The sequence below is a fragment of the Mizuhopecten yessoensis genome, unplaced genomic scaffold (assembly GCF_002113885.1).
Source record: "Mizuhopecten yessoensis strain PY_sf001 unplaced genomic scaffold, ASM211388v2 scaffold6135_1, whole genome shotgun sequence".
NCBI lineage: Eukaryota > Metazoa > Mollusca > Bivalvia > Pectinida > Pectinidae > Mizuhopecten > Mizuhopecten yessoensis.
In genome coordinates, this window is record NW_018406397.1 from 587325 (window position 1) to 599480 (window position 12156).

Sequence of the window (12156 nt, forward strand, 5' to 3'; positions counted from 1 at the left end):
AAGCGATTGTTTTTCCAATTTACGATGTGCGTATTTATTGACAGTTACTGAATGAAATGTTTCTACTGATAGAAATCAAAGACAAAGCTATTTGCAAATGTCAACATAAACATAAACATCGTAACATCAAGTCGTCAAAAGTCATTTTACTTCTTTAAGTGGTAGTTTCAAATATTGTCCAAACGTTCTTTTATTGGTTAATGTTTATTTGATACTATATCCACAATAATGGACCTCGTTTGGTGTCGTGTTGCGGGTGGTCCTCTTCATAAGCGTCCACTCATCTGTAACTACATGTGTCATTAATTGGAGTGTCTTGTCCATTCCAGGTACTCGGAGCCATATCGATCTACTGGTCAGGGTCAAAATGAGCCGGAAACACTTAGGGCTTGTTAAAAGCATGTCAGAGTGTCCAGCGATAAACTTCAACAGCTCTCCGGACAACCGGGGTCTATCCATCTTGTGTATAAAGCAGACCAACAGTGGATCTTGTCACACGACTAATCTGCAGTGATTTATACCAACTCTTTAACATTTCGTTTCCAACAACGATAGGTATGTTCCTTCGTAAAAAAAATGAAGGATGGTAACATGTCTTACTAATAGATAGTTGACATTGTGTGCGTTCCACGTCGATCGAACTCCAATGAACCGACGATAATGACAAGCAGTACAGGTTGAGCTGTCACGGGCTACGTAGAAGAGCAATAAAGAAGAAAATAATTTGATGTAATTTGTATGTGTATTATGCACAGCCAATCAAATCAACAATGAGCACAGCTGTTCTAATGAGTGATACATGGAAACCGACGGTTATCCAACTGGTGCCATTCGCTAACAATAAAGTGCGCACGTCAACCGGTAAAGATAAGCTGTACTCTGATCAATCGAAGGCGAACACACAAAAGCGGAGTTTTCCCGTGCTAGCAGTTACGAGAGTCAGCTCTGGGAACTCTCTTCAGGATAGAAGCAGTCCTAGCGTTAACCATTCCTCACATCACAAAAAGGCATCAAACGACAAGGACGTGAGCGTGCTGTCGAGTGGGAAACAAACTTCAAATTCTTTGGGAAAAAAGGACTTTGATGGAGGTCGTCATAAATTAGGACATGACAAAAATAACAACAATGTTAATTATTACAAAGAGGACGGGGACTACATGATGTTTAATTCACAGGACCTTAATGCCCAGTTCCATGGGGACCCCAGTGCGTGCTCTTTGGGCGATACAAGTGGAAAACATTCTAGAAGGACGAGTGCTACAAGTACAGACACACGGACCTCAGTGGTGTCGCCGTCCGAGACTCCAACTCACAGAGTCTTACCTAAACCTTCCATCGGATCTGCTAGATATTTTTTCAACCAACAAGTCAAGGGAATCAAACCCACCCCAGGGGAGGTGGAACTACAGCGGTTTAGGGACAGTTACGCAAAGGACCAAGCACAGAAAAAGAAAAAGTATAAATTGAACGTTAATCAACTTCCGCGGAGTACGACTCCAATTAACGACCACGACCCGGACAAGCTTAACATGAAACAGGTCATACAGTTTCTACAAAACCAAAAAGTGCCCGTAAAGTCTCAACGTCCTCAAGTTCAACTGAACAAATCTTCCGAAAAACAGATGTATTTGGACGCATCTAGAACTGCAAGAAATATAACAGTTTACAAACAAGATACTGGTGCTAAATACGAACAGCAACTGTTTGAAAAAGTAGTGATGCACGACAATTCCCGAAGGAATATTCGTGGCTCTGCTGTGAGTCGGGTATCCAATACCACAGCTATTAGTACAAAGAGCACACCTATTCTGGCTCAGAGTTCGGACAAACATGCATCCGGTTCAAAAACTACGTCCACAGCTAAATCTATGATTGAGCGATCCCACAGGGTCAAACGATCTGACAAACGCTCAAAAGAGTTTAAATTATACCGCTTTTTGGCAGTGGTACCGGGAAACGAGACAAAGCCATCCCCTGTTGTGTTCTCTTCCGCAGATTCTGTAGTCGAGAAAAAGGAATTCTCGACGCATCGAAGTAAATTTAAGAGGGAAAAGGTCATTGTTATTCCAAAAGAAGATTTCGAACCGGAAATTAAATACCGGGCTTCACTAGACCGAGACTATATTGATAGTGCCCGACAGGGTTATTCTGAAAGTGGCATTGACAGTGATGTAGACTACACTGTGGGTTCCAGGTCAGATAAAGTCAAGGTTCCAAGAACGGCAAACGTGGTGCACAGGAAGGCAAAGAAACACCAGTTGCGGCTGGACCGGGAGGAACTTGCCGACAGAAACATGTCCGACTCTGATATGGAAGATACTCGCCGCTCCAGCACCACAACCAATGGAACTATCCGACTTCCAACCGTGAACGACTTTCCGGACGACCAATATTCCGAGACGGAACAGGACGACGATTCTGTTATTCTCCGCACTGTATTTAATGTTAATAATGATAACAACAACAATTCACATGTAATATTACGTCATAAACCGGAAACGGAAAAACACACTCACCAGATGTCACTTAGCATGGATAATTACAATTCTGTAGGACATGCACCAAACCCGGCATTTAGGGGAGCGGGGCGTGTTTATAAAAACAATAAGAAAAACCAGGTAGACAATGGTAATGCCCTTCGAAAAGTAATGATAAATATTCCTGATGAAAACACGGACCAGACAGATGTGATTAAACTGACTCTCCGAAAGGAGAAGAATGCTACAAGGCAAACAAGTTACATGACAGATATGGTGGGGAAACACAGCCTCGGTATGATATATAACAGCGAGGCATCCGATGATGGTTTTGACAGGAGTGTGATTAGGATATCTACGGTATCAATGCAGCAAAGAACAGGAAAGGATCAGGATGATCCGGCTGTTAATCCAAGTAACTCAATGGCCAAAAGTTGTATTAAGGTTAGACAAAAGCTTAAGGCGAATATGTACAGCGAATAAGTCTGTATATTTACCGTTAAATATTGTGTGTTCACCTACACTCACTTGTAGCGAAAGTTAGATATTTCTGTGTGTCAAAAATTGAGTACCACCGGATTAGAAGTTTCTTGTTCACTTAGTGGTACATATCAAGGGTAGTACCCATTCGTCATCTCATTAGAACGCGGCTGTCATATTTAGATATTTGCTAGTATGAATTTTTCTTTAACTCATTATATTAATTGAATTCGCGATGTTGTGAAACTACAGTGATACTATCGCAACACCAAAACTCTGAATTCTGAATTCCACGAAAAATCTCAATCTTCAGGAATTTAAACAAACAGCAAGGGTGTTACTTTGATCTACTTGGTGTGTCCGTCAAACGAGAATGTCTTTAGCACTAGCAGCGAAAATTAGATATTTCTGTGTGTCAAAAATGGATTACCTCTGAATTAGAAGTTTCGTGTTCATTTCGTGGTACAGATCAATGGAAGTTTTCATTTGTCATCTCAGTAGAATGCGGCTGCCTTATTATTTGCTAGTATTTATTTTTCTAAACATCATCAATTAATCATTATTTCAACTCGTGATATTGTACAAAAATTACAGTGATGCTATCCCAACATCAAAAGTTTTAATTCAACGAAAAATCTTAATCTCCATTAATTCATACAAACGGCATGGATGGGTATTTTTGATCTACTTGGTGTGTCCGCCGAATGAATGTCTTTAGCAGAATAGTGGTAATATAGTTTGGTTGAATACAAACCCTGTTATTTTTTTTCCATAATTTCATTCCGTCCCATAAAACTCTGCTTTTAAATATTAAAGGAGATTGAGTTTAAAGTTTTTCGCTTAACAAACGATTACTCGTTACATAGACGCACTTGGTTAAAGATATTCCAACAGGTAATCATGAGTTGAAACGGACTCAAACCAAAATATGTATATTTTAAAATTCCATTTAGACATGTTTAACTGACAGAGAGGACGTCAATCTTTCAAATGATAATGACAGATTATATATATTGGCTTCCAATTCTAGCGCAACCATGTAAATCAACCAGTTCTTAAATTGATATACTTATTTATGCATCACAGCTAGTAATTTAGTTCAGGAGAAAATCTCGTATTCTATTTTAAAACATTTTATTTTTTATTTTGACATTTAAGAAAACTCGTACATATATTTGAAGTTGTTAAAAGATCAAACTGAAATTCAAGTAGATACCTCCATATAAAAGGAACATATTCGTTACACATATAATTTAAATTCTGATAAGGTTGTTATTACAACATTTCGCCACTAAGTTAACAAATGTTTAGACATTATGACTATAAAGGCACTACTTGGTGTGTGGTTGAAAGTCAATAAATTGATAAAAAAAATGCCTGATAAAATATTACCTTAGACGATTTTCTTGCTTTAATGGTTATTTATGGCTCTTTAATTTATCTATTGATGTATTGGCTACAGATATTCCACTACTCAACACAAGCCATATTGAGATACGTTGCGTTGTAGCTAGTAGGTAGGAGTGACTCAGTGTCGTTGACACAGTATTGTATGACATAAGTATTATAATTATAGATGTCGAACATGATTAAAATGTTATATATTACAATTTCTTGTGTTTTTCCCCTTTATTGACAAAAGAGACAAAAGGTAATATCATTGAGCTTACCACCATTACTATTGTTTTGTCCAATGGAATAACAGTATTCTGCTAAAACATCTTCATATATTTGTACGGAACAATGCGATCACATGTAATGGATTTTGGCACATTCACGTTTGTTGAAAGTTATATACATTACAAGTGAAGAAATACATTTTTTATCCTTTTAGGAATGTGTCGAAGTGGAGAAGATATGTGTTTACTTGGACGAATATCAATGAAAGAGAAATATCTTTAAAAACGATTAGCAAAAATTACGATTGATATTATACAATCTGATTAAAATCATCTATTACAAGTTAACGGAGCCATGTAACAGATGCTTTTAATCAGATTGGATATTATAGATCAAGTGCAAGGGATTCGGAAGTATCTACAAAACCATATTTTGAACTAAATCTCGATAAAACTGAGCAAAATGTTGCAGGGGAAAGACACGGAGACACCAAAACAGTACAGCGGGAATAAAACCAGGTGTCCCAGAAGGGTAAGCGTCTTCTGCTTCAAATCTTATAACATTACACATAGGACTCTTTATCTCTTTATCTTAAAACTCGGAATCATATTGTTAACGCACTTATTACAAAGTATGTTCAGCAAGTAGTATACCTACACCCGAACCACGAAACAAAACCTTAATTAGCCCAGTTTCATAATTATACACGGCGACTCCTTGACCGCCTATAACAGAAAGATGTAAGCGAACACCTGTGATGAAACCTTTAGCAGTTATGAAAAACTGAAAAAAGGGAATATCAAAGTGCCAACGTAAACAGGGCGAGCTCGCAATCGATCGAATATGGACACATTAAGAGGGAAAGATAAATAATCACTACCAGATACTATATCATCTATACCACGTCCAGTACACAAACGTCACCGACTGACCCAAAATATTATTATTTTCTTCTGAACGTAGTTAGCCGGGTAAAAACTCGTTTCCGGCCAGTAATTTGTTAAAATTATCCAATCAATAATAGAACCTTCAATGTGTTGCTTTGCTGTATGACGTAGTCCAAATCCGTTCTTCTGTTCTGTATATTGTACTAGTTAACCAATAAAAACTGGAACGAAGCTGTTTTCCTGCATATGCCGTAGTTCAGAATGAAGATTAAACGGTTACCATCGAACACAAACAGCTGTACGGAAGCCGCAACGGAACATTTTTATTGCTGGTAAATTTGATGAATGTATGAAAATTTCAAACGGACATTGGCAAGTCGTTAACGTTCGACGTTCTGTGCAGTATGGAATTCGGACAAACAAAAGTCGTCCACGACTGACCAGGATAATAGTCGCTTTAATAATGTCAACAGAATAGTAAAGATCAATTACAATTGATAGAAAACTGAAAATTGGCTTGTGTACATATTAAATAAATTGGTGCATTGAAATTCGCGAAGAAATAAAATAATGGCATTTTAGCAAATTGGCAAACTCAGGGACTGCGATTTTGTTTTTACAGGATACAGAAAGGATCAACGAAATGAAGACATATAAGAACAGACCACTTCGATTGACAATGTTTAAACTACACATAAATAGAACAGGATTGATAACTACCCGGTTTGTTTTGAATTATAATAGCTGTATTCGTTCAGTTCGGGAATTTTATTTCCAAGTAGAAAAAGAACAAACATATTGGCTTAGAAATAGGTCGCTGTTTATCACCGTAACACATCACCCTGTTACGTACACTGAACAGACCTTAGATAGTTTTAGTCTACTCTGGTGAATACCTACCATTATATGCTTACCTGTTACAAGATCATTAACAATTCCGAAAATATTAAGAAGAAAATTTACTAATTAAAAACACGGGGCTAATGAACCGCAGGGACAAAATTGAAGGAAGGATTTAAATCTGTTCAAAGTTTGCGCTCCGTTCAACTGTCATCCAGGGACCATGCAATTAATTTAGACAATATTAAATGCACAGGGATATGATATACCAAACTATGTTAAATGCCCCACCTGTACTATATAAAATAGGTCTATAATAATAATAATAATTCGTGGTTCTATCACAACCTAGTTCGTAGGTCGTCTCAAAGCAGTTCACAAATTATTATCCGTGGTTATTATAGGGCCTTTGCGACCAGCCAATATCTTTCTCGTCTCCCTGGAGAGCATACAGCCGGTGCTGCCATTTCGACGCTCACAGCTAGCATTCAACAATTCTAGCACTACTTAAGTCGGGTATAATGTATAACATGAAATGTTCGTTGTGCATAAACATTCATGGTTTTCACGGTTGCTATTGAACCACGAAAATAACTACAAAGAATTTGAGTGATATACGTGTCTACTGTTTGTTAATAAAGGATTTCCTCGAAAGTTTGTACCATGAAACGATCTAAATAGCTTCGAACCACGACGGAAAGTAACCACGAATATTTCGTGTTATACAGTATGTGTTTCCGCACTTCAAAGGTATTGAATTGTCGATTGTCAGATTGCTTTGTTTACATTAACAACTTCATACTTTGTATGACATCTATATCATTACAGGATCTGGTGTTGGAAAACAAGCATCGTTCGTCGTTGTAGAAGAAACCACGAAGCTGACAAGTTTGGATTTTTTCAGTTCCTTTGCATGATATATTCCGCTATAATCATGAAAACTCTTTGAAAACCTTAAGTTCAACACGACGATCGATCAGAACGGACTGCCGTGTATGAAAGAGAATGAGGCCGTTTTCAATTGAAGCAGACGAAGTCGAATAATCTCTCAAATCTTTTATGTAGCCCCAGTATCGAAATAATTTTAGATTGAAGTTTTTTTTTTATCATCATGCGATTTCTATTAACAATCATCGATGCAATCTTGAACTAACTCGTTATTTTCTAACTTATTTTCCAGGCTGTACACTGGATAAATGCCTCTCAGTTAATCCTGTCTCATGGTTTGACGTACCATACAGCACAATCCATACGCTATACAAGATCATGGAACTTACAATTATGTAGAAATAAAAGGCTGACATTTCCGATAAAAGATTTCGATTTCTTTCACTAATTTGGTCAGTATTAGTTTTAATGACAATAATTACTTCATATCAAATGCGCAATCAATTTAGTGTTAATTTTTTTTTGTTCTTATTAAGCCAAAGAGGATGGTTCCCGTCATCTCATACAATTGATTGGCAGTCGTTTTGTAACATCCATCCACAGGCTTAAATTAAGGTAATACATCAATATTAATAGTAAACACTAGGTCCAGTGGCCTTAATCGCGTGCCATTTTTGGCAGGAGGAGGTGTTAGTGTCGTTCATTGGACCACACTTGCTAATTCTTTAACCCAGCGAGCTACAGATCCAATGTCATTATGCTAGGCATCAGAGTAAAAGAAAAAAATGACGAAGACGGGTGGAAGCTGAGCCATGATATAAGTTAGTTAGCAGATGACAGGTTATACCGGGTTAACTATTCTGTGATGCAGGTCGACATTTTTAGTTATTAACATTTTTTTCTAATCTATATATGCTGTCCTTATCAAATAGTAATAATCATGTTAAAACCAAATGATACTAGATGAACATTTTATAAACCCATCATTCCATGGTGTCGTTCAACCAGCCTCTTTTGCCTCTGCAAGACCACACCGTTCGATTTGTGTATTCTGGTGCAGTCAACAAGAGGCTGGTTGACAAATATTAACGATCCCAGTGCCTCGGCTAACTACCTGTTCCTGAGCCAATTACAGCCAATTAGGTACAATTACAAGCCGTGATTTTATCTCGATGGATCGATCTGAGACCGACTGTTTCTTATTACAAGATCACTCAATGTCGTCAATCGGCCATGTTGGCATGTCCCTGACGACTGGGTACAAGTGTGGTATTATGTTACGTAACGACACAGGTAATTATGGTGTTAAATCAATACACAGGAAAAAAATCAAATGTGATATATCACTTTTCTTCTAAACCTACTGAGTTAAACCATTTTTATAGTCTGCAGAGAATCATAAGACATATTGAAAAGTGATTTTTACCTCCTGAATCTGAAATTAAGGGACGCTATATACTCTTTTACACCGGCCGCTTACCCCGACCTTCACTTACAACATGACCAACAGGAACGGCCTACTATAATACGCTTTATGATATACGTTACAAATTAAATTATTTGAGCTTTCCTTTTCTGAATGGTAAAATCCATACTTCCCCTCCAACTATATTTCATGATGCAGTTGATTTGAAGTCATCAGGCTTACTCCGAATAATATCAGCAAGTCTTGTGGTTGTATTTTGGAAATATTAAATTTTCTTTTGTTTTGTAAATACCGACGTTTTAATTAATTATTCAAATAATTCTAACAAATAAAAATGCAACATACAGCAACGACGTCTTTCAGAACGGTGAATTGATGACATTTTGGAATAGAAAATCAAATATAAGGCATTTAGATCAATGATGTAAACTTCAATACTTACCCCACTCCCCTTCCCAAAAGATGATTAAATACATTATTTTCTTATTTAGAGGTTTACATTGATAGATGTTTTCCTGTCAATCATGGGATATAAATGATTCAATATACAACTGTAATGTGATCAATAAATATATGTTTGTAATTTGTAATGTGTTGTATACTGACGGGCCGTCAATAAATGGATTTAATTGAATGTCTTCCTCGTGTAAATACTGCTGAGTTTGAAGTTCACTTCATTTCTAGGTTTCTTTATTTAGCGTCATAGACAAAACTGACGTGGTACAAAACATGTAGCTATTATCACATTGGTCGGTACCTAACTACCTTACCTTGAGGATGGAGACATTGATTCCATAAATGTCTTGCTAAATATTTACACGAAGGTATGGGTACCTCCTGGAGACAAAGGAATATGGCCAAATACAGGGTAATTGAGTAAACCAGGGGCCTGCTCGTTTATGCGGAACAACATGTACGTCTATTTTTAAATGTTACATTTTCGGGTACAAATCTTGGCGGACCTTCAAAAGTTAATGCAGGCCTTAAAAGGCTTTCAGATTGCTGGGTCCGACCTTATTTCATAACGAAAAACTCTGGTCCAACCGTTTGGATCGCGATTAACGAAAACGGCCCAGTATTAAACTACCACTTCTTAAAATGGGTAACTTAATTATTTCACTTCATGAATAAAGCCAAAGCGATTCAATTATTATATAAATAGCAGTTGAATGAATTCGATGTTTCAGTGAAAAAAGGAAATGGGTCCATTAGAAGAATCAGTGTGGTTAAATATTTAATGGACTAGCATTCCAACAGATGCCCTGCAACGACTTAACTACTGCTGACATCAGTCTTACCTTTAGAGGTCCCAGCTGAATGGAGGACAGGACTCATGACCAAGATGCCTAAACAATACGATCTTAACAAATGCCATATTTGGAAAGGCAGCAAAATCCTGTAGTTAAGGACGTACCAGAACATCACCGAATGTGAGTAAGAGGAACGAACAAGCAGTATTCCGAAAAGGAGGGTCGTGCATATACCAGATTACAATGCTACGAATGACCTTTCAATGACCTGTCACCCATATACCTAACGTTCAGCGACTTCCAAATTACATTCGTTATAACATACCGAAACACATTATGGTAGACAATGAAAATCGTCATTGTCATTCTGAATCATTCAGAGCTACTACAACACAAGCATTCAAGAAATACAATATAAGGCACTCTTCTTTTAATTTTGCCATCACGACAGTGTACGATAAGGTTGTTAACTATATCGCTATTGATCATTTTGCAATCAGGATGGTGTATGATAAGGTTGTTAACTATATCGCTATTGATCATTATGCCATCACGACGGTGGACGATAAGGTTGTTAACTATATCGCTATTGATCATTTTGCCATCAGGATGGTGTACGATAAGGTTGTTAACTATATCGCTATTGATCATTTTGCCATCAGGATGGTGGACGATAAGGTTGTTTACTATATCGCTATTAAATGTTCCCTTTGGGGCCCCACCCTAGCCCCTGGGGATGGGGCAGGAATCCCAATTTTACAATGTAGTACCTTCCTTCAGCAAAGATGATTCTGACTAAGTTTGAGTAATTCTCTGCTGAAAAAGGATAAATTTATACCCAAAAGTGTAATTTCCTTATATAAACTATAGTAAACTTTACCCCCTCCCCAAGGGAGAACAGATAGCTCGGGGGTACTGAAATTTACAATTTAAATAAAGACCCTGATGATTTTATTTCCATGCAGAGAAAATTAATGTAGTACCTCTGAGTCTGGAGAAGTTTTTTGAAATATTGGTTAATTTTCCTTTTGGGGCCCTGCCCTGGCCCCAGGGGTTGGGGTAGGAATTTCAATTTCACAATTTTGTAGCCTCATCTACCAAGGATGATTCTGACCAAGTTTGAAAAAGATCCATTCACTGGTTCTTGAGAAGAAGTTGAAAATGTAAAAAGTTTACACACGACGAACGACGACGGACAGAAAGCGATTAGAATAGGTCACTTGAGCAAAGCTCAGGTGACCTAAAAATTAGTCCAATCTTGGTCACCATCAGGTATACCCCAAACCCATATAAAATCACCAGACAAGCACTGGACTGAAATACGAGGTCAACCTGAAACGACCTGTGAAAGGACTTAGTTGCAGTACATTTGGTCATCGTGGGGGAAAAGCGAAACAGACAATCTCAAGGAGACGAAGTTCGTGGCATAGTGAAGGTCCCAAGCCCATCTAGGATGAACAATATCAAAAGTAAGTAAGCAAGAGTCAAAGGGATTCATTATTTAAATGAGTTTGATGCACCTTAAGACGACGTGACTGCGATTAATAGTGATAATAGGGTTAAATAACTTAACGATTTGAATGGTTGAGATTTACACATTAATTTGTATCAGGCAAACCTGGGCCATCCAAATCCATTTAACTCCACTGATATAGTGTAGACATGGAAGGTGTACTCTTAGCTCACCGCTTTATTCTCATAGTGGTGATATGGCTCTGGCACATGTCATGCCTTTTCCGTACAACTTGAATAGCTGTAATTTGAATGTTATGAAACTTTAACAGCTTTGAGTCTATTTATAGGAGTTTTGCAATTATGACTAATTTCAAATATCTTTTTATGGGTGAAATGCTGTTTTTTGGTCTTTTTATTAGTATTTTATGGTACTTGTTTAATTTTACATAAGATTTGATCAGTGATTCAACATCACAGAGTTTTTCTTTTCTTCACAATTTTAGAAATCTAACCTTTAGTAATGAATAAAATATGCTACTTGTACACGACAATTTTTTTAAAAACTAAGACTTTAATTTGTGACCTAGGCATTGAATCACAATTTGCTATTTAAATATACACAGGATATATCTGGCATTGAAATTCGCCTATCTCGTATTTCATATCAGGCTAATCATAAAAATCATTATTTAATTCAATTTGTCCTGATGAAACCCAATGTTTGGGTGAAACCAGTAGACCACACAAATAGACACAAGAATACCAGTCCCTAGTTTGTTGCGATTGATGTACCCTTTTAGATTATTTAAGGATGTATCAGTATGCAGAGATTA

General features: G+C 37.2%; 1 protein-coding gene across 5 annotated transcripts in view; it reads left to right on the top strand.

Moving 5' to 3' along the window:
- LOC110451542 overlaps window positions 1–4567 on the top strand; it is a 43578-nt gene extending 39011 nt beyond the window's left edge. For all 5 annotated transcript variants that reach the window (XM_021499624.1, XM_021499622.1, XM_021499623.1 and 2 more), the window contains exon 2: window positions 330–4567. In XM_021499624.1, the coding sequence (XP_021355299.1) occupies window positions 771–2960 (2190 nt within the window). In that variant the 5' untranslated portion in view covers window positions 330–770 and the 3' untranslated portion in view covers window positions 2961–4567. The remainder of the gene's footprint in view (window positions 1–329) is intronic.
- The last annotated feature ends 7589 nt before the right edge of the window (window positions 4568–12156 follow it).